A 23,475-nucleotide genomic window follows, 5' to 3' on the forward strand; every position below is an offset into this window, starting at 1 on the left:
CCTTACAACAATGGATACATACACAGAATCATATGTCATGGAATCTAGTATGTTTTGTTTGAACACAGCATTTGCCTCTATCGAAACGGGCAACAATGCACTACCTGCTGCTTGATGCCATCGTCCAAAAGACCCTTTTCCACCTTGATTAGCTTTGGATTTGCATGCAAAACAGTTTTCACAAGGCAGATAATCCCCAGCACTAACATTACCATCTGCTGGAGGGGGTTTCACTGGTATAATACTCCCCTGGCCACTGACTAAAACTTCTGTGTTATGGTGAAAGTTGTCCCTGTTTCTGAGATTCTGCCATTTTAACTTGCGCTCAGCAGATTTCAGTGGGAAACTTAAGATGGCAGCAACTTCAATTTCATCCTTATGTTTTTGTTCCATGTGTCGTGGTAACTTAGCATAGACTCTTTGGCAATACACACATGCACTCACTTTATCCCAAACACGTTTAGTTGAAGTGTTTGTGGATTTTGACACAGTCACAGACTGTTTGGGGTTTGAATTGACTTTAGTGTCTGTTGTACCGTCTGCAATTCTCACACAAACCTCCTGCTTGCTATTTGGCGTAGGCTGAGCATGTAACATCAGAAACACATCAGACAAGTCATCGTCTTCAGACATAGAATAGCATAGACTCATTGGCAATACACTCACTTTGACTCACAAAAAGGTCTTTAGCAACAGTAATGTCATTATCATTGTCTGCATTGTGAGGTTACCATCCTTACTTTTAGACATCAAAGTGAGCTTGGGTTTTGTTATGGCCCTTTGTCCGTCCATCCGTCTGTAAACTGTTCACAAAACTTCTTCGCACTAACTACATGGTATATGTTGCCGGGCAACAATGAAGTGTGTTTTTTATTGTCTTCTCATGTTGCAGCACATTGTAAACTCAATTTTCATTGGCCAAGTTATGTGTAACCACCAACCAATAAATCATTTACAATTACTGAATTGTAAACATGGGAGTACTGTTTTACAGCAATAAAACTATGTGTGCTCAGGTTATGAGCAAACCCGGGCTGTTTTTGATGATATGTATTTATTATTTATATAGCTTGGACCAAAGAGTTACTTTTACCAAATTTTAACAAAATGTTATAGTTGTATTTGGGATATTACTTTCTCGTTAAAGGACATATTATATGACTTATTCTAGGGTTGCAACAAACCTGGGGTTCACACACATAGTACTCAATGGCAGCGATCTGTACCACTTTGCCACGTAAAGAAGCAGGTTCAGCAACTGGTAGTCTGGAACACTTAAACCAGTCTTATAGATGTAATTAGCACGGATGGGACACGACCCCTAAACAAGTACTAGATTGGGTACCTTAATCAGAAAGTGTTCTTCCCTTTTACAACATATATGCTAGAATCTCTACAGATATTTATAATAAAGTGGAAGCTTTCAAGAAAAGGACCTGGCGAGTTAGGCAGGGGATATAGAAACATGTTCATTTGTCTGTCAAGTTGCTATTGCTTTCACAGAAATGTAAATTCTGCAATTCTGTAACTCTGCGCTGAATACGTCAGTGACTGAACTACTGTGTGTATCACTATGATCATTTGGGTACATGTTCTCGGTGTAACTAGCTACAGTAAAGTAGGGGGCGGTCGGGTAGCCTAGTGGTTTAAACGTTTGCTCGTCATACTGAAGACCCGGGTTCGATTCCCGACATGGGTAAAATGTGTGAAGCCCATTTCTGGTGAAAAATTCAAAATGTCCACTATGGCAACAGTCATAAACATGAAGTATGGCCTGAAAACTCCAAAACTACTGCATATATTATGTTTTTTCATATTTTAGGAATATGTTTATGATCAAACTTCTGGTACATGTATTTTCTTTAAAAACAATCATAACAGTTTACGAATAATTGATCATGTTAAAAGGTCAAAGAATATTGCACTTCAGATTCAGATGAGGTCGACACCATGAAAAACAAGGCGATTGCTGTAGCTAGTAGATGTATTGTTGAATTTTAATGATGCTGTGTACCAAGCTTTATTGACAGGACATGATTGTTTATTTTTAGTCCCTTAACCATGTTACTAGTATTAATTTTAAAAACTTAAACAATTTCGAATTGGATCATCTTCCTTCAATTAAATCTAGTTACAGCATCGAGTCTGAATTTTTATAAAATAAAGGCGAGAATCAGTGCCCCCGTTACTATTATTTAGCATTTATTACAGATAATTTTGTGAAGTAAGGCATATCCCTTCATTTTGCAAGAAACCCAATATGGTGGACAAGTCCATTTCCCACTCAATGGAGTTTGATGAGTGTCCTGATTTCATTAAATCTGTTTCATCTGCATTTCTTCGAGGCATTTTCATTTATTATGTTTGCTCATATGTCAAGTACATACAAATATGAAGAGAATTGGCATAAGACATGCTTTAGAGCAAATGGCTCTTTTTGGTTTTGACACTTCGTCTAATGTATCTTGCTACATTTATCATTGTTTGTGATAATGGGTTTCATTTGAATTTTATTGATGATTTTGTCGTTCCATTTGTATCAATGTCCATTTCTTCCTCAATTTTTGTTTCAATGTGTTAACATGTGTAAGTTAGTAAACATTGCTGTATTATGGTTAGAAGTTGGATTTAGGTATAATCATGATAATGTGCCAGTGTGTGTACATAGCAGACGACTTTAATACATTAATATTAATGAGGTCAGCTACCTTGATTTACTTTCAAACAGATGCTCCAACTCTTTCAAATAGCACATAACATACAGCCAGCTACATAGTTCTTGGACATATTTTTTTATGGTGTACTGCAAAATGTTAAATTATTATTTGAATGTTAGTTATGAGTGAAAACTCAAAATCCCTGATGCTCCATGAAATCGTATAATTGAAACAGCTGAATGTTCCATGAAAGACTCACTGATGTCCTCATCAAGGCACAGCTCAAAATAGCACACACTTAAGGTCTCATTTGTGATATCCAACAAGGACCTCACGATGAAGTTGTTTGCACATCGAAGTAACATCACAACAAGGTCCGTGCCTCACCATCAAAATAGGTACACACAAACACACACACAAAGGTCATCAGTTGAGTTTCTTCAAGCCATTTATCTTTATAAGAGTCAATAGCTCTTTTTGTTTTGAAACTAAATATAATGTTTTGTTAGGTTTGGGTAAGATTTCACAATGTTCTTTTGTTTTTGTTAGTGATGTAGACAACTGTCTTTTTCATACTGGTTTTAGACCGCAAAGACCACTTTACTGTTTTTACGTATTAGGATACCTTGTATTTTTCAACTGATGCAATTCAGAAACTGTTTTCGTGTGGTTCTTCAGGGTTTGTTTTTTTAATATTATTACTTTGTTGACATCTCTGCCCACCCTTAATTTAAAAAAAAAATGTTTAGATAATATTACACTTTCAACAATCAATTCTTTTTTCAAGTCCATGAAGATTTCAGCAATCTTCAAACTTTCAAAATGTGTTGAGATTTTCGACCGTTGACTCTTGAGAAAAAAACAAAATAACTGCCTTAAATATAAGAGGAGCAACAGTAACTATCACCATATGTGTGCGATATGTTTAACACAGTAGGCTCTTATTGAGAGAAATAACTGATCTTAAAGGTGATTTCACCAAATTTCATCATGAAAAGTTGCATATCTATTCCAGGATAGCCTGTTGTCGTGGCTTTGATAGACAGAATTTTTATGTGATGACATAAAACTTCATGAGGCCTTTTTTCTGTATTTAACAGGATTGTATGGAAATTATAAATATTTTGTATTATACTCGCGTGATAATGTTTTCAAATAGTGTTCCATCCCTGCCATTGAGGTAATTCAGGAATGGTTAGCTGGCCTAAAGGGACAACGTTTTGCTTTTTGTCATAATGGAGAAACTCCAATTTGATATATTTTTAGAACTTGTTTAAGGATTTTCCTTTGAAATAAAACAAATTTATCAAGATGCTGCATTATATATTTTGGGAGCATGCAACATTAATCTACGAGAATTACAAAAGTGGAGACAAGTTACCAGAGACAGACCAGTCTTCTTCTTTTCTCATGAATACATAGTTGGTATATGTATAATATGTAATAGTATCACTAACAATTTGATGGGTTCAAATCTCGGTTCACCCTGATTATGTTTCTATGTTTGTCAGCACCATACATGGGTTTCACCAAAGTGGTAAATGTCCTGCATTGCTTCAAGCTTACCTCTCTGGACTTTTGGATTTTGACAATCAATCATGATCAATTATCAAATTTGAGATTGGGATATTGAATATGATTTAGCATATTGATATTAAAAACAAGTTTTTTTAAGGAAAATAGTGTTAAAAACGGATTTTGTTAGGAAAACCGTTTCCATAAGATGACTTCTGAGCTCACCTTGACCTTTTGGCCCATGTGAGCCAATGTCATGGATTGTTTGTCCATTGTTGAAATCACTAAACCTGTGAAGGTGAAACTTAGTGAGTACATATTCCTCTCCTATACTGAAAAAGTGTGAAAGCCCACCTGATGTTTTTCATATTACTTTTGTTGATCATGTTATGCCATGACACATTGATGATAGTAATTTAAAAGAATCGGGTGGCTTTTAACCCTTTTTGAGTCGTATAGGATGACACCATGATCTGTTCAAATAACGTTGATCCAAAGGCTTATTCCACACACCAAGGTTATTACACATCCTCATTATGATGACTGTGCTTGTCGTAAAAGGCGACTAACGGGATTGGGTTGTCAGGCTTGCTGACTTGCTTGATGCATGTCATCGATCCCAATTGGGTGGATCGATGCTCATGATATTAATCACTGGATTGTCTGGTCCAGATCTTGATTATTTACAGACCACCGTCATATAGCTGGAATATTGCTGAGTGTGGCGTTAAACCAAAAAAAATATCCATCCAACATCCATCCTAATTATGAAGGCATTGTTGTACACCGCAAGGGCACACGTAATCCTGGTACTCACAATGAAGGCTTTGGTGTATTAATCGCAAGGGCTGACACACTGCCTCTCTTATAACACATCCAAGTCCTCGAGATGAAGGCATTCTCACACATCACGACCGCCTCCGTGGTCTTGTGGTAGAGCACCCGCCCGGAGAGCCTAAGGTCCAGGGTTCGATCCCGGGCCGCGTCATACAAAAAGACGTTAAAAGATTGTACTTGTTGTTACCCTGTCTGGCGCTCGGCATTAAGGGGCTAAAACAAGGACTGGTCGGCTCGGAGTCAGTATACTGTGTGGGGTATTCATGTTAAACTGCGGCATGGTATCTCAGTGAGCTAGCACTATAAATCGGCATCAGTCCGGACTAGTACAAGCAGCCACACACACACATACACGCGCATGCACGTCGCTATATAAGTGCAATAATCTTGGACGCGACGTTAAACCCAATTTCACCTCATCTCATACATCGCAAGGACACATGCTCAGGTCCACGCTTATCACACATCCAGGTCTTCGTAATGAAGGCATCGTCATACATCTTAAGGGCATACACACTCCAGTCCTCGCTAATCACACATCCAGGTCTACGTAATGAAGGCATCGCCATACATCTTAAGGGCATACACACTCCAGTCCTCGCTAATCACACATCCATGTCTACGTAATGAAGGCATCGCCATACATCTTAAGGGCATACACACTCCAGTCCTCGCTAATCACACATCCAGGTCTACGTAATGAAGGCATCGCCATACATCTTAAGGGCATACACACTCCAGTCCTCGCTAATCACACATCAGGTCTACGTAATGAAGGCATCGCCATACATCTTAAGGGCATACACACTCGGGGCCCTCACTAATCACGCATCCAGGTCTTCGTAATGAAGGCATTGCCATACATCTTAAGGGCATACACACTCTGGTCCTTGTACTGAAGGTATGGCAATACATCTTTAGGGCATACACACTCAGGTCCTTGTACTGAAGGCATCGCAATACATCTTTAGGGCATACACACTTAGGTCCTCACTAATCACACATCCAGGTCCTCGTACTGTAGGTATCGCAATACATCTTTAGGGCATACACATTTAGGTCCTCACTAATCACACATCCAGGTCCTCGTGAGGTAGGTATCGCTATACATCTTTAGGGCATACACACTCGTGTCCTCGTACTGAAGACATCGCAATACATCTTAAGGGCATACACACTCGGGTCCTCATACAGAAGACATCGCAATACATCTTAAGGGCATACACACTCGGGTCCTCACTTATCACACATCCAGGTCCTCGTGAGGTAGGTATCGCTATACATCTTTAGGGCATTCACACTCGGGTCCTCACTAATCACACATCCAGGTCCTCGTACTGAAGGAATCGCAATACATCTTAAGGGCACACACCAAGGCGTTAGGGATGAAGACATTTCTGACAGATCAGAATAGTAGAACACATGGTTATTTTCGCTACGTGTGTGATAACTTTCGGTTTTTAGCAAGACGACCACACATGGAGGATAATTCCAAGTTTTTTTAGCTGACCTGTTTTTACGTTAGCATAATGAGGACATATACATATCCATTATTGATATACATTGCGAGGACCAATGAAATGCATTATGGGAATGGTCCTCACAAAATAAGTCCTCATTTGTCATGCAGGTCTAGAAAAGCGCTATCTCAAGACCAGTTTACCTTAGGAAAAAAACTAAGTGATGAAATAACTTGTGGACATGGATAGATTCAAATTACAAACAATCGTGCATCTAGCACCACTGGAACTAAGGGTCCTCATTACGGGGTTTCAGTATATGGCTCTCACTCCGCCGTGAATACACGTGTGGGTGGGTGTGTCTGAGTGTGAGGGTGTGTGTCTGTGAGTTTGGGTGTGTGAGTGAGTGTGTGTCGGAAAAAGTGTGTGTGTGTATGTATGTGTGTGAGTATCTGAGTGTGAGGGTGTGTGTGTGTGTGTATGTGAGTTTGGGTGTGTGTCGGAAAAAGTGTGTGTGTGTGTGTGTATGTGTGTGTGTGTGTGTGTTGTCACTCGTTTAAAGTGTACAGTTCACTCTTTTTAATTGCTAAATGTTCTTTGTTCTCTGTAGCAGGGTGTTTATAGTGGGACGTTTGTAGCAGGGTGTTTATAATGGGACGTTTGGAGCAGGGTGTTTATGATGGGGCGTTTGTAGCAGGGTGTTTATAGTGGGACGTTTGTAGCAGGGTGTTTATAGTGGGGCGTTTGTAGCAGGGTGTTTATAGTGGGACGTTTGTAGCAGGGTGTTTATAGTGGGACGTTTGTAGCAGGGTGTTTATAGTGGGACGTTTGTAGCAGGGTGTTTATAGTGGGACATTTGTAGCAGGGTGTTTATAGTGGGGCGTCTGTAGCAGGGTGTTTATAGTGGGACGTTTGTAGCAGGGTGTTTATAGTGGGGCGTTTGTAGCAGGGTGTTTATAGTGGGACGTTTGTTGTCTGGCGTTTTTAGTGGGACGTTTGTTGTCTGGTGTTTTTACTGGGACGTTTGTTGTCTGGCGTTTATAGTGGGGCATTTGTTGTCTGGCGTTTATAGTGGGACGTTTGTTGTCTGGTGTTTATAGTGGGACGTTTGTTGTCTGGCATATATAGTTGGACGTTTATTGTCTGGTGTTTATAGTGGGACGTTTGTTGTCTGGCGTTTATAGTGGGACGTTTGTTGTCTGGTGTTTATAGTGCAACGTATCTAGCAGGGTGTTTATAGTGGAATGTATCAAGCAGGGTGTTTTTAGTGGGACGTTTGTTGTCTGGTGTTTATAGTGCAACGTATCTAGCAGGGTGTTTGTAGTGGAATGTATCAAGCAGGGTGTTTTTAGTGGGACGTTTGTTGTCTGGTGTTTATAGTGCAACGTATCTAGCAGGCTGTTTATAGTGCAACGTATCTAGCAGGCTGTTTATAGTGGAACGTATCTAGCAGTGTGTTTATAGTGGAACGTATCTAGCAGGGGGTTTATAGTGGAACGTATCTAGCAGGGTGTTTATAGTGGAACGTATCTAGCAGGGTGTTTATAGTGGGGCGTTTGGAGCAGGGTGTTTATAATGGGGCGTTTGTAGCAGGGTGTTTATAGTGGGACCTGTCAAGCAGGGTGTATATAGTTGGGCGTCTGTAGCAGGGTGTTTATAGTGGGACTTTTGTAGCAGGGTGTTTATAGTAAGACGTTTGTAGCAGGGTGTTTATAGTGGGGCGTCTGTAGCAGGGTGTTTATAGTGGGACGTTTGTAGCAGGGTGTTTATAGTGGGGCGTCTGTAGCAGGGTGTTTATAGTGGGACGTTTTTAGCAGGGTGTTTATAGTGGGACGTTTGTAGCAGGGTGTTTATAGTGGGACGTTTGTAGCAGGGTGTTTATAGTGGGGCGTCTGTAGCAGGGTGTTTATAGTGGGACGTTTTTAGCAGGGTGTTTATAGTGGGACGTTTGTAGCAGGGTGTTTATAGTGGGGCGTCTGTAGCAGGGTGTTTATAGTGGGATGTTTGTAGCAGGGTGTTTATAGTTGGACGTTTGTAGCAGGGTGTTTATAGTGGGGCGTTTGTAGCAGGGTGTTTATAGTGGGACGTTTGTAGCAGGGTGTTTATAGTGGGACGTTTGTAGCAGGGTGTTTATAGTTGGACGTTTGTAGCAGGGTGTTTATAGTGGGGTGTTTATAGTGGGGCGTTTGTTGTCTGGTGTTTATAGTGGGACGTTTGTTGTCTGGTGTTTTTACTTGGACGTTTGTTGTCTGGCGTTTATAGTGGGGCATTTGTTGTCTGGCGTTTATAGTGGGACGTTTGTTGCCTGGCGTTTATAGTGGGACGTTTGTTGTCTGGCGTTTATAGTTGGACGTTTGTTGTCTGGTGTTTATAGTGGGACGTTTGTTGTCTGGCGTTTATAGTGGGACGTTTGTTGTCTGGTGTTTATAGTGCAACGTATCTAGCAGGGTGTTTGTAGAGGAATGTATCAAGCAGGGTGTTTTTAGTGGGACGTTTGTTGTCTGGTGTTTATAGTGCAACGTATCTAGCAGGCTGTTTATAGTGCAACGTATCTAGCAGGCTGTTTATAGTGGAACGTATCTAGCAGTGTGTTTATAGTGGAACGTATCTAGCAGGGGGTTTATAGTGGAACGTATCTAGCAGGGTGTTTATAGTGGAACGTATCTAGCAGGGTGTTTATAGTGGGGCGTTTGGAGCAGGGTGTTTATAATGGGGCGTTTGTAGCAGGGTGTTTATAGTGGGACGTTTGGAGCAGGGTGTTTATAGTGGAGCGTCTGTAGCAGGGTGTTTATAGTGGGACTTTTGTAGCAGGGTGTTTATAGTTGGACGTTTGTAGCAGGGTGTTTATAGTGGGGCGTTTGTAGCAGGGTGTTTATAGTGGGACGTTTGTAGCAGGGTGTTTATAGTGGGGCGTCTGTAGCAGGGTGTTTATAGTGGGACGTTTTTAGCAGGGTGTTTATAGTGGGACGTTTGTAGCAGGGTGTTTATAGTGGGACGTTTGTAGCAGGGTGTTTATAGTGGGGCGTCTGTAGCAGGGTGTTTATAGTTGGACATTTTTAGCAGGGTGTTTATAGTGGGACGTTTGTAGCAGGGTGTTTATAGTGGGACGTCTGTAGCAGGGTGTTTATAGTGGGACGTTTGTAGCAGGGTGTTTATAGTGGGGCGTTTGTAGCAGGGTGTTTATAGTGGGACGTTTGTAGCAGGGTGTTTATAGTGGGACGTTTGTAGCAGGGTGTTTATAGTGGGACGTTTGTAGCAGGATGTTTGATAGTGGGGCGTTTGTAGCAGGGTGTTTATAGTGGGGCGTTTGTAGCAGGGTGTTTATAGTGGGACGTTTGTTGTCTGGTGTTTTTACTTGGACTTTTGTTGTCTGGCGTTTATAGTGGGGCATTTGTTGTCTGGCGTTTATAGTGGGACGTTTGTTGTCTGGCGTTTATAGTGGGACGTTTGTTGTCTGGCATATATAGTTGGACGTTTGTTGTCTGGTGTTTATAGTGGGACGTTTGTAGCAGGGTGTTTATAGTGGGACGTTTGTAGCAGGGTGTTAATAGTGGGACGTTTGTAGCAGGGTGTTTATAGTGGGGCGTTTGTAGCAGGATGTTTGATAGTGGGGCGTTTGTAGCAGGGTGTTTATAGTGGGTCGTTTGTTGTCTGGTGTTTATAGTGGGACGTTTGTTTGGTGTTTTTACTTGGACGTTTGTTGTCTGGCGTTTATAGTGGGGCATTTGTTGTCTGGCGTTTATAGTGGGACGTTTGTTGTCTGGCGTTTATAGTGGGACGTTTGTTGTCTGGCGTTTATAGTGGGACGTTTGTTGTCTGGCATATATAGTTGGACGTTTGTTGTCTGGTGTTTATAGTGGGACGTTTGTTGTCTGGCGTTTATAGTGGGACGTTTGTTGTCTGGTGTTTATAGTGCAACGTATCTAGCAGGGTGTTTATAGTGGAATGTATCAAGCAGGGTGTTTTTAGTGGGACGTTTGTTGTGTGGTGTTTATAGTGCAACGTATCAAGCAGGGTGTTTTTAGTTGGACGTTTGTTGTCTGGTGTTTATAGTGGGACGTTTGTTGTCTGGCGTTTATAGTGGGACGTTTGTTGTGTGGTGTTTATAGTGCAACGTATCTAGCAGGCTGTTTATAGTGGAACGTATCTAGCAGTGTGTTTATAGTGGAACGTATCTAGCAGGGGGTTTATAGTGGAACGTATCTAGCAGGGTGTTTATAGTGGAACGTATCTAGCAGGGGGTTTATAGTGGAACGTATCTAGCAGGGTGTTTATAGTGGAACGTGTCAAGTAGGGTGTTTATAGTAGGACAGTTGTAATCCGGTGTTTATAGTTTCATATATGAAGAACCCGAAACAAATGTTAATTTGGGATAACACTTCCACAGTACAGTATAGATTCTCGTACTTCTAGACAGAGGGGTACACAAAGTACGACATCTAGACCATCAGTTTTTAAGTTCGAGGAAGTCTCGGTGGGTGAGTGGGTTAGATCGCTTATCCATGTTGTCATATGTTTGTAGTCTGGTGTGTATGATTTAACCAGGTGTCTGCTGTAGGGTGTCTAGAACTAACATGGGTGTATGTTGGTACCAGGTGTCTGCTGTAGGGTGTCTAGAGCTAACATGGGTGTATGTTGGTACCAGGTGTCTGCTGTAGGGTGTCTAGAGCTAACATGGGTGTATGTTGGTACCAGGTGTCTGCTGTAGAGTGTCTAGAACTAACATGGGTGTATGTTGATACCAGGTGTCTGCTGTAGGGTGTCTAGAACTAACATGGGTGTATGTTGGTACCAGGTGTCTGCTGTAGGGTGTCTAGAGCTAACATGGGTGTATGATGGTACCAGGTGTCTGCTGTAGGGTGTCAAGAGCTAGCATGGGTGTGTGATGGTACCAGGTGTCTGCTGTAGGGTGTCTAGAGCTAACATGGGTGTATGATGGTACCAGATGTCTGCTGTAGGGTGTCAAGAGCTAGCATGGGTGTATGATGGTACCAGGTGTCTGCTGTAGGGTGTCAAGAGCTAGCATTGGTGTATGATGGTACCAGGTGTCTGCGGTAGGGTGTCTAGAACTAACATTGGTGTATGATGGTACCAGGTGTCTGCTGTAGGGTGTCTAGAGCTAGCATGGGTGTATGAATCGTTAGGTTAACTCCAGATCTATAGGACTGTTCAGCTCGGCTAAGTCGCATCGATCCATGATTGAACCGAGAGCCTAAGGCTAGATGACTACACCAAGAGATGAATTACGTATGTCAACAGTAGACTTGCCGTGAAACATTGACCCACACCTGACTTGGTGACAACTGGTAAAGCACTCTCACCTAATGTCATAGCCTGCACACATCTGACAAATATACCAACCGCTCAATTTGACACCTTTCATAGATAATGGACTTGTGGAGTGGAGATATTGACTGCTGACCGTGTATAGGTTCTCGTCCACCAGGCGATTACATTTCTCATCATAACATTGTTTCATTGATTGGTGAAGTTTATTAACCTTTTATGGAAACAATTCACCCACTCTGTTTGAGGGAAGGATGTCAAGGCCCATTCTCAGGAAGTCTGCTCGGTAGCTGCAGGAATGGAATCTGTCTACGTCTGTGAGCCATGTCAATTCGAACCAGGTGCCCGAACATACCTCCTAACTCATTGCCGATCTCCTTTATCGAGCTATCTGATCGATCAGCTGGAATAAGTCACTCTGGAAAGCTTACGTGTAGATAGAAGTCAAATACCGCGTCGTTGGGGGTTTAATGCACATTTGAGTTGTTCAATAGTGTGTTACACAAGTGTACGGGTTTCAGCCTGTATGTGTGTGATGGTGGTGTACGTTTCACAGACCTCCATCTGTGGAAAGGTAGTAGGATGCCGTCATGGAGAACGCCATTCACGTGAACGTCTACAAGAGAGTGTTTTAAATTCTTCATAGTGGTACATAGATACATGGCCAAATACAGATTCATATATACACCAACATATTAAGTGAACACCTACACCACACAGGAATGAACACCTGTCAAGTGAACACCTACATCACACAGAGATGAACATCTGTCAAGTGAACACCTACATCACACAGGGATGAACACCTGTCACGTGAACACCTACGTCACACCGGGATGAGCACCTACATCACACAGAAATGAACGCCTGTCAAGTGAAGACCTGTATCACACTGGGATCAACACCTACGTCACACAGGGATGAACGCCTGTCAAGTGAACACCTCCATCACATAGGGATGAACACCTGTCAAGTGAACACCTACATCACACAGGGATGAACACCTGTCAAGTGAACACCTACATCACACAGGGATGAACGCCTGTCTAGTGAACACCTACATCACACAGGGATGAACGCCTGTCAAGTGAACACCTACATCACACAGCGATGAACGCCTGTCACGTGAACACCTACATCACACAGGGATGAATGCCTGTCAAGTGAACACCTCCATCACACAGGGATGAACACCCGTCACTTGAACACCTACATCACACGGGGATGAACGCCTGTCAAGTGAACACCTACATTACACAGGGATGAACACCTGTCAAGTGAACACATACATCACACAGGGATGAACACGTGTCACGTGAACACCTACATCACACAGGGATGAACGCCTGTCAAGTGAACACCTACATCACACAGGGATGAACGCCTGTCAAGTGAACACCTACATCACACAGGGATGAACGCCTGTCAAGTGAACACCTACATCACACAGGGATGAACACCTGTCAAGTGAACACCTATATCACACAGGGATGACCGCCTGTCAAGTGAACACCTACATCACAAAGGGATGAATGCCTGTCAAGTGAACACCTCCATCACACAGGGATGAACACCTGTCACGTGAACACCTACATCACACAGGGATGAACGCCTGTCACGTGAACACCTACATCACACAGGGATGAATGCCTGTCAAGTGAACACCTCCATCACACAGGGATGAACACCTGTCACGTGAACACCTCCATCACACAGGGATGAACACCTGTCAAGTGAACACTTACATCACACAGGGATGAACACCTGTCAAGTGAACACCTACATCACAGAGGAATTAACACCTGTCTAGTGAACACCTTCATCACACGGGGATGAACACCTGTCAAGTGAACACCTACATCACACATGAATGAACACCTGTCAAGTGAACACCTACATCACACAGGAATTAACACCTGTCAAGTGAACACCTACATCACACGGGGATGATCATCTGACGAGTGACAATTAGAAACTGTTTTGCTGTTTTCTAAAATGAAAGGTTATCGACCTCCAGTGTGCGATCCTGTTTCGGTGGCACAACGTCAGCTCTCATCCACACACAGACTATTGTACTGTTACTTTATCAAAGAACAAACAAATATATCTAGTTAATATTTTAATGCATCACTCTCCTTCTGCCAGCAATTCACACACCGAAGCAGTCTGTTTAATGCCTTCTTCCTTTTCCTTTGGGTTTTTTTGGCCTTTTTTCCCTTCGGCCTTCTGCTTTTCTTCTGTCTGCCCGTCTTCCCCCGCTTGCCTGTCCTACCCCGTCTGTCTTTCCTACCCCGTCTGTCTTTCCTTCCCCTCTTCTTGCCCTTTGGCTTCTTTACTGGCGTCTGTATAGTTGTGGTTGTTCCTACAGTTGTAGTTGTTGTAGTTGATGCCTCCGTCGGTGCTTCTGCTTCTGTTGTTGCTACTGCTTCTGTTGTTGCTTCTGCTTCTGTTGTTGCTACTTCTTCTGTTGTTCCCGCTGCTTCTGTAGTTGCCTCTGCTTCTGTTGTTGCTTCTGCTTCTGTTGTTGCTACTGCTTCTGTTGTTGCTTCTGCTTCTGTAGTTGCTGCTTCTTCTGTTGTTGCTTCTGCTTCTGTTGTTGCTGCTTCTTCTGTTGTTGCTTCTGCTTCTGTAGTTGCTGCTTCTTCTGTTGTTGCTTCTGCTTCCGTTGTTGCCACTGCTTCTGTTGTTCCTTCTGCTTGCGTTGTTGCTTCTGCTTCTGTCGCGTCTTCTGCTTCCATTGTTGGTACTGCTTCTGTCGCGTCTTCTGCTTCTGTTGTTGCTTCTGCTTCTGTCGTTCCTTCTGCATCTGTTGTTGCTTCTGTTGTTGCTTCTGCTTCTGTCGTTCCTTCTGTTACTGTTTCTAGACCGGGCCAGACCTCACGGCTATCGTCACTACTTCTTCCACCACTTCTCCCACCACTTTTTCCACCGCTCCTCTCACCACTTCTGCCACCACTTCTCCCACCACTTCTTCCTCCGCTCCTCTCATCGCTCCTCTCATCGCTTCTTTCACCACTTCTCCCACCGCTTTTTCCACCACTTCTTCCACCACTTCTTCCACCACTTCTCCCACCACTTCTTCTGCCACTTCTCCCACCACTTCTTCCACCACTTCTTCCACCACTTCTGCCACCACTTCTTCTGCCACTTCGTCCACCGCTCCTCTCATCGCTGCCTCGTGATTCCCCAGATGACTTTGACATCCTTTTCCCTGGAATTAGTTTCCTCCCTCGTATCCACTTGGAGGGTCTCCTGCGTGACTTTTTCCCCTTCTTTCCCTTCGGCCTTCTGCTTGACCTCTTGTCTCTGGACTCCAAGACTGTGTTGCTCCAGGGCCCATCCTTGGAAAGCCCCGGGGACAGAATGAAGTGTTCACCTTCTTTCTCCTCACTTGTCACGGCGTTATCAGCGTCATCATCGGTGTCAGCATACGCGGCTTCGGCTGACACAACTTCTGTCACTGCCGCCGTGGGCGTCGCGTCAGGTCCCGGTGGAGTTATTGACGCCGATAGGCCGGGACGGGGAACCACACAGCTCACTACAATAGAAAACGTAAACTTGATTGAGAGGATGGGTGGATTTATCGGTGGGTAAGTGGGTGCATCTATCGCACGGGGGAGGGGGGGGGGGGAGTGTGTAAGTGGGTGGATTTATCAGTGGGTAAGTGGGTGGGTGACTTTATCGGTGGGTGAGTGAGTGGGTGGATGAGCGAGTGACACCAAGAATGAGCTCCTTACATAACACACGTAGAACATTGGTCTTCAGTGTAACGAGCGAAAGGGTTAACCCCAAAACTCCATGCCCGCTCCGATGCCCGGGATGCAATTATGTGACCATCCCTAGGAAACGCCCTGTGCAACAAGGAGACAGAGTTGAAAGAATACGTAATTTAGCTTCATAACATCTCTAAGCCAGAAGAGCGAATATGCATGTTCTTTAGCTATGTTTGCGCGAGTATGTGTGTGTCTGAGTATACTTTTAGCAATATTCCAACAATATCATGACGGAGGACACCAGAAATGGGCTTCACACATTTTACCCATGTGGGGATTCGAACCCGGGTATTCGGCGTGACGAGCGAACGCTTTAACCACTAGGCTACCCTAGGCTTGAGTCTAACTACAAAGTATGTAATACATACAAGACTTCCCACACGTTCAACCTGTACTTGAACCAAATACACAACTGTGCAAAATATATGTCTACAGACATCAAAGTGGCCAGGTGTACATGTGTTGTGCGCTCTGGTGACACTGCACAACAGTGACTACCACGCTGTCATCAAGTATCTCCAACTGATAGGGGGACCTCCACCAGCCATGCAGACACAGTGACAGCTGATGGGGATGAGGCTCCTTGTGTGGTTGGGGGATGGACATCCTTGGCAGAAGTGCGTTGGCGTTGTGTAGAAAACAATAGCAGTCTGTCACAGTAAGATACAGCACTAGGCACCTTGCAGCCACACTTCGTGCCAGTTCTGTTGGTGTTATTCGACACGCTATCCAGCAATCACTGTCAACCATGTGGAGATAAAAGAAATCGCTGTATGTTTAATATAGAATGCAAAAAAGCCCAAGTAAATTTCTGCGGTCTCTGATGTTTGACCTGCTGTTTGACCTGCTGTTTAATCCGATGTTTGACCTGATGTTTGACCTGATGTTTGATTTGATGCTTGATGTTATCTTTGATGTTATCTTTGATATGATGTTTGATGTGATGTTTGATGTTAGGTTTGATGCTATGTCAGATCCGATGGTGATCTGATAACTGATCTTGTGTTTGATGCGATGTTTGATGCGATGTTTGATGCGATGTTTGATGTTATGTTTGACCTGATAGGGAGTTGCTTGTGATATCATGTCCCTATATCCCCTATTTAACGCCGCACTCAGCAATGCCACCCAACCCCCCACCCCCCCCCCCCCCCCCCCCCCCCCCACCCCTCCTCCCCACGCAGCTATATGAGAGCATGTAAATAATCGTGTCAGGACCACACAAACCAGTCCATATTGTGAGCAGCGATCCCCGCCCAATGATACCCGATGAACCAAGTACCGGAGCCCGCCCAGCCGATACACACCCGATACACGCCCGATACACACCCGATACACACCCGATACACACCACCCGATACACACCCGATCTTCTCGTATTGCCACCATCAGCTGCTGAGGACCACGTGTAACCCTGCACCCCATTGTGTGTACTCACCCAGCACAGCCCACAGCATCCACAGCCGAACCCTCCCTCTGCACAGCTCCATGGCGGTCAGGCTGTGAGGCTGTCCTGCTGTTGGCTTATATAGGCACCTGATGTTCTGTTGGACGTACATGACTAGAATTTATATTAAGGGAGCATTTCAAAACTAAATCAAGTTCATAGGTTTTTGTTACTACACACATACTATGTGATAATGTTGCAAAAGTTTAAAAATAAATATTCTCATATTCTTATTTTTTTAATTATTCGTTATTATCATTGATTAAGTCTCGATACAACCGATGATACACTATTCATATATGTACAAACATATATAATATATAAACACGAGGCGATAAGGGCCTTATATTTCGAAATCATAGGCCACGAGAGTGACATTTTTTTATCATTCATAATGAATTTTAAAACAATTTTTTCAGTTTATAAACAATAACAACCAGTGTACAGCTGACCTCCTTCAGCAGCACAGAAACTGATGAGACACCATGACAACCGATGACATCACATAATCAACTAAGAGATACGTACTGTAGAAGAAAGTTTGGGGTGATAAATGTTGTTATACACTGTGGTCTAATCTGTTGATGTCCCCAGTACCCAGTATTGAGTACTTGGAATATAGTCTCTAGTATCCAGTACCCAAAATCTAGTATCCAGTATCTAGTACCCAGTATCTATCATCGAGTACCCAGTACCTAGTATTCAAAACTCATTACTCCGTATCTAGTACCCCGTATTTAGTATGCAGTACCCCGTATTTAGTATCTAGTACCCCGTATTTAGTATGCAGTACCCCGTATTTAGTATCTAGTACCCCGTATTTAGTATGCAGTACCCCGTATTTAGTATCCAGTACCCCGTAGCTTGGTGCCAATGACCAGTACCTAGTACAATGTACCCACATTCAGTACTCAAGTAATTAATTATCCAGTACCTAGATTCCAGTACACAAAATCCAGTACCCATGTACCCAATATCCATTACTCAGTACCTAGTACCAAGTACCCAGTATCTAGTGTCCAGTACCAAGCACCCAGTACCCAGTACCCAGTATCTAGTACCCAGTGTCAGTACACATTACCTAGTATTCAGTACCCAGTACCCAGTACCCAGTATCTAGTGTCCAGTACCAAGCACCCAGTACCCAGTATCAAGTATCTAGTACCAAGTACCTAGTATCAATACACAGTACCTAGTATCCAGTACCCACTACTCAGAACCCAGAACTTGACAACTGAGCGGACTATGACGTAATCCAAGAGTGTGCCGTGTGTACATCTGCTAGTCTTGTACAGTGTGGCTCTAACAGTGTTGAGAATTGTGTTTCAAACGTTAGGATCCACTGAACCAAGGCCTTCCCACATACACACGACATCATCAAACTATAGCAGTAATCAGTGTATTTATTCGTTCGATAAAACATGAACATATCAATACATTTTGCGTATGATAAGTAGGAAAGGTATTGTTATGATAATACGCAGCTTATAGCCCAGTATGGACACCGTACTGTGAGTATCATGTTGGAGAAGGCCATCGCGATTTCTGGGCTCCGAGGACCGAAAGCGGTGATGGTCAAATCTGTGAGATACTCCCCATGGCTTCCGAATAATTAAAAACAACCTCTCATTCTTGACGTTGATGTTAAAACAATGCACCACCCATCACACTATTGACTATGGCGAGTCAATTCAACATGTCCACATGTAGACACACACGCGCTAATCCCTTGCCAAACAGAAGCCCTGCAGATAGCCTCGCCGTCAGTCTCCTTGGGCCCAGCCTGACGTAATGATAGGCGGATAATTACCGCTAATAGGATTGAGCCAAACACTAAACGTCTCATCACATGCCGAGTCACGCGCGAATGTTGCGTCAACCAGCCACAACCAAAAACTAGTCAAAGTTTTGCAAGAACTATAGCAGACCGAGACAAGTTAATGTCGTGTCCGAGGTATCGAGTGATAATAGTTGTCGGCGCGGTCGGGTAGCTTAGTGGTTAAAGCGTTCGCTCGTCACGCCGAAGACCCGGGTTCGATTCCCGACATGGGTACAATGTGCGGAACCCATTTCTGGTGTCCACCGCCTTGATATGAGTGGAATATTGCTAAAAGCATAATCAGTCGCTCGTTAATAGTTATCATGTTGAGGATTTGAAACACATTAACCCTCTGGATGCCGAGTTTTTGTTCAGACGCACATTTTCCTAAGATCGGAAAAGTGATGGTTGTGCGAGAATGGCGCTCACGCGGCACAGGATCTACCTCTGGCTATAAAATTATGCAGAGGTGGAGAATATTAAATTTCCTATTTAATGGTGTAAATGTAACTGCAAATATTAAACCGGTTTTAAAAAAAGACACTTCTAAGTGTATATATTTTGCGTTGAAAAACAGCAAATTTCTCCGCTTTTTATCGTACACCGATAAAAGTACTGCGCGACGATTTTTTTTAGTTAGAAGCTATACGGAAACTGTGTGCGAACAAAATACTGCCTGATATCTGAACAACATAACTACATATCAAATAGAGTTATATGTGTATGTATATCGACATACAGTCAATGCCAAAAATAGCATGCCGTAAGAGACGAAAACTGATTTTTCTCTATGACGTCAAAAGGCGACAGAGAGGTTACACACGTACAAAGAAAAGAGGGCATAATTCCGCCATGCTTAGCACTAGTTTATTGTAACTCGGTGTGAATTAGCTGTGGGTAAGGACATTATATTTTCGTGGTGTTTTGTTCATGAAAAACCAAACTATTCCAACACAAATATCAATATTGAAACTGTTTATAAAAAAACACGTGAGAAAATGATGAAATCGTACTACATAAAACAAGAGGTAATAGAGAAATGGATGGCCCTATCTAACCTATAACTTAGTCCTTAGATTCCAACATTCTCCTGATTGTGTAAGTGTAATTTGACTAATGATGCACCATTATTAATGAAGCACCAAGCTTATCATCAAATGTAATGAAATACCCCAAAAATAACACCATTCCTTTTGACGTCATGGCTGGTTTTTATTGTCTTTGATAACGTCGGAGAAAGACGACACTGGTATTTTGACTAATATATATCTCCCCTAATTTTCGTTCATTGTATGGAAAATCTCGATGTGAAAAACGGAATTTGCCGCTTTTTCGACACAACATAAAATGACTGCTTTCACTAAGTAAATAATGTCTTGAATATGTAAACAATTAGATAGTTTATTGTGTATTTTAATTGGACAAGACACGCACCTGTTTGGCATCAATCTACGTAATGAAATACCCCAAAGAATATTTCAAAACTACCAAAAGTATATTCAATATTGGACATATATTTGTTCATTATTATGTTATTATTTCTCTTCATCTCGTCTCAGAATTATACAATAAAAGATGCGAAGAAAGCTCTATTGGTATAGAATTATCAGGATAATTGTATAAGGTTTTATACATTTTACAATTCCTCGAGAAATAAAGTAAACAGTTTAATATCCTGTGATCACAATATCGAAAAAAAATAATGAACCCATTGATTATATAATGCAAAGCGAGAGGAAGACACACATGCACGCACACACACACGCACGCACGTACAACATACAATCACCTAGGCACGCGAGCACGCTCACAGACACATACAAAAACACATTCTCTCTCAAACTCAAGCTCGCACACGCATGCACGCACGCACGCACGCACGCACGCTCGCACAATCATAACGTGACAGTGTCTATATATTTAAGCCTTTATGTTCTGCTAAACAATTTTTTTTAGGTCACATTGTGGATACATTGATTGTGCATTTTGTCGGGTGCAGTCAAGACACCACACTGAGATGAAGCAATGTTGTTGCTATAATAACCAGGTGATTGGTAAATGTGCAAGATGACTGCTCTCTGTATAACATTGTATGTTTCCCCAGATAGTTGCAAGAACAGCACGAATCAACACTATGTGATATTCAAAAGAGCAATGATGTCTTCTTCGCTACAAACAATGTAAATTAACGCTGGGCAGCGGGTCCATGTACAAGATGACCCGCCCGGGTATTGATCCTGCGCCAGCATCACGTGGATAAATCTACCTTACACCAGACTTGGAGCAATATAACACGTGCCCTGCGACCAAGTCACTCGGCCGTTCAATACGACCAACCCAATAACCATAGTCATGTAGGTAAGATGTACCCCAAAAGAATTATTGAACGTGTTCGCATACCACTCAGGAAGAACAACGTCATCGGTAAGACCCTCAGTGATGCTGTTCTTGAAAGCTATTGCCTCTATCATGATGGCTGTATTTGTGACTTGCGCCACTGTGGGTGGTCATCTGTGTCCCTACCCCACACGGACAGACAGACAGCTGCACGGCAGTGTGTATGTCACCCTGCACCCGGGCGGGGAGTACTCCTGTCATCTCACCTGTTGGTATTCCAGCAGGTGCGCGTCCTTCAACTGGGACACCAGGTTTAAGGTGTGTCAACTCTGTGATTCCTCGGAGAAGATGCAGCCATGGAACCTACGTACAAGTCCGGGGATCGTGTATGGGGAACCGAGACAGTGTCAGGTATGTCGATTTTATTTCGTGTTGATAATGAACGATACAGAGACACTCGCCCGAGCGTCTGTTGACATCAAAGATATCTACACGAGGCCATACAAGTTAAACAAGGGCTAAAAGAGGAGTTTTAAAACTTCTTCGTCGAGTGTTGATATTGTAGACCAGTTATATGGATTTTTTACTGTAATGGCGACGTTTCGGTATCGATCCTTATACCATTGTCAAGCATGGTACAGAATATATACGGTAGTTGGAATTAACGGTAGGTGGAGGATCGACCATGCCGACCGTCAACTTCTACGTGTTTGATTGTTTGTTGTTTAACGCCGCACTCAGCAATATTTCAGCTATATGACGGCGCTTTATAAATAATCGAATCTGGACCAGACAATCCAGTGATTAACAGCGTGAGCATCGATCCACGCAATTGGGAGACAATGACATGCATCAACCAAGTCAGAGACCCTTATCACCTTATCCCGTTAGTCGCCTCTCACGACAAGCATAGTCGGCTTTTACGACAAGGAGTGTCGCCTTTTACGGCAAGGATAGTCGCCTTTTACGGCAAGGAGTGTCGCCTTTTACGGCAAGGATAGTCGCCTTTTACGGCAAGCATAGTCGGCTTTTACGACAAGGATAGTCGCCTTTTACGACAAGGATAGTCGCCTTTTACGGCAAGCATAGTCGGCTTTTACGACAAGGATAGTCGCCTTTTACGGCAAGGATAGTCGGCTTTTACGGCAAGGATAGTCGCCTTTTACGGCAAGCATAGTCGGCTTTTACGACAAGCATAGTCGCCTTTTACGACAAGCATAGTCGGCTTTTACGGCAAGGATGGGTTGCTGAAGCCCTTTTCTACCCCATATCTTCACGGGTCCCGTCAACTTCTAGGAAATGCCTATCAAACAATTGAATGTTGGTGTGTGGGATATCAAAAGACACGAGGGTGAGATTCTATTCATCATCCAACAATAAAGTTTAACAGCACGCCCAAATCTAGTCAACTAAAAGAAGAAATGGCAGTCTACAGCAAAGTGTAAATGTACCTTCGTATCTACTTCAACCATTATTATAACCACCTTTCAATGGTCGGCCAGTTGATCAATTCGGCCAGTTGATCAATTCGGCCAGTTGATCAATGAGGTTCGAAATTTCTCCCGTCCCGTTTTTCGTGTCGGCCATCTTGACGTCCTGTATTTGACGTAAATGTATCATGACGCGATGTCACTGTGACCGACCTACTGAGGTGCTTCTTTCTAAAAAACTTATTGTTGTGTACCAAACTACAAAAGATGTTCTTTCAGAGGAATTTGAGCATCCATACGCTCATGTAACCTCTTGTTTTGATGCCCTATTGTTTTGATGCCCTTTTGTTTTGATAACCTATTGTTTTGATGACCTATTGTTTTGATGACCTATTGTTTTGATGACCTATTGTTTTGATGACCTATTGTTTTCTGTGCCACAGTTGGCTGTGGCATGGTTGTCAGTTTAAACATGAAGTCACATCTTTTAAATAAAAGTGTGTAATACATCCCTCGAGGTATTAAAAAGCGATTTAAAACATGATAAGACTTTATATTCATTTAGTGTGAGTTCAGTGAGTGAGGGCCAAATATTGCACGACTGTCCTCGCTACCTCTGACGTCCATACAGTTTGGCGTCGAAATGTCTGACACCAAAAACATGCATATATCTTCAAATGACATAGAAATAAGATTTTGTAATTTTGAGTTGGCATTGATCTCTGTCAATGACTTGGCCTCTTTCTTCATATTTTAATAATTTGTCACAGTTTCCTTTTCTTCTTGTGATTGATGGTGACATGGAGAATTTTGGTTTGTTTACAGGAAATATTGTTGCCAGGATGGTCGTAATATGTTCATATTTGTATTTTGATCTATATCAGCAAATAACACAAGCGATCGTCATCCATAAA

At 42.8% G+C, this 23,475-nt stretch overlaps 1 protein-coding gene across 1 annotated transcript; it reads right to left on the minus strand.

Annotated features, from left to right (window-relative positions):
- Positions 1 to 13,866: 13,866 nt before the first annotated feature.
- On the minus strand, positions 13,867 to 17,087 carry LOC139458077 (uncharacterized transmembrane protein DDB_G0289901-like). Its single transcript, XM_071239386.1, has 2 exons — positions 16,967 to 17,087; positions 13,867 to 15,293 (listed from the first exon to the last, which is right to left on the minus strand). The coding sequence occupies exons 1-2, from the start codon at positions 17,085 to 17,087 to the stop codon at positions 13,867 to 13,869; spliced, it is 1,548 nt and encodes a 515-aa protein (XP_071095487.1).
- Between the last annotated feature and the right edge of the window lie 6,388 nt (positions 17,088 to 23,475).

The sequence above is a fragment of the Haliotis cracherodii genome, unplaced genomic scaffold (genome assembly GCF_022045235.1).
Source record: "Haliotis cracherodii isolate W230 unplaced genomic scaffold, xgHalCrac1.p SCAF_12, whole genome shotgun sequence".
NCBI classification, from domain to species: Eukaryota; Metazoa; Mollusca; class Gastropoda; order Lepetellida; family Haliotidae; genus Haliotis; species Haliotis cracherodii.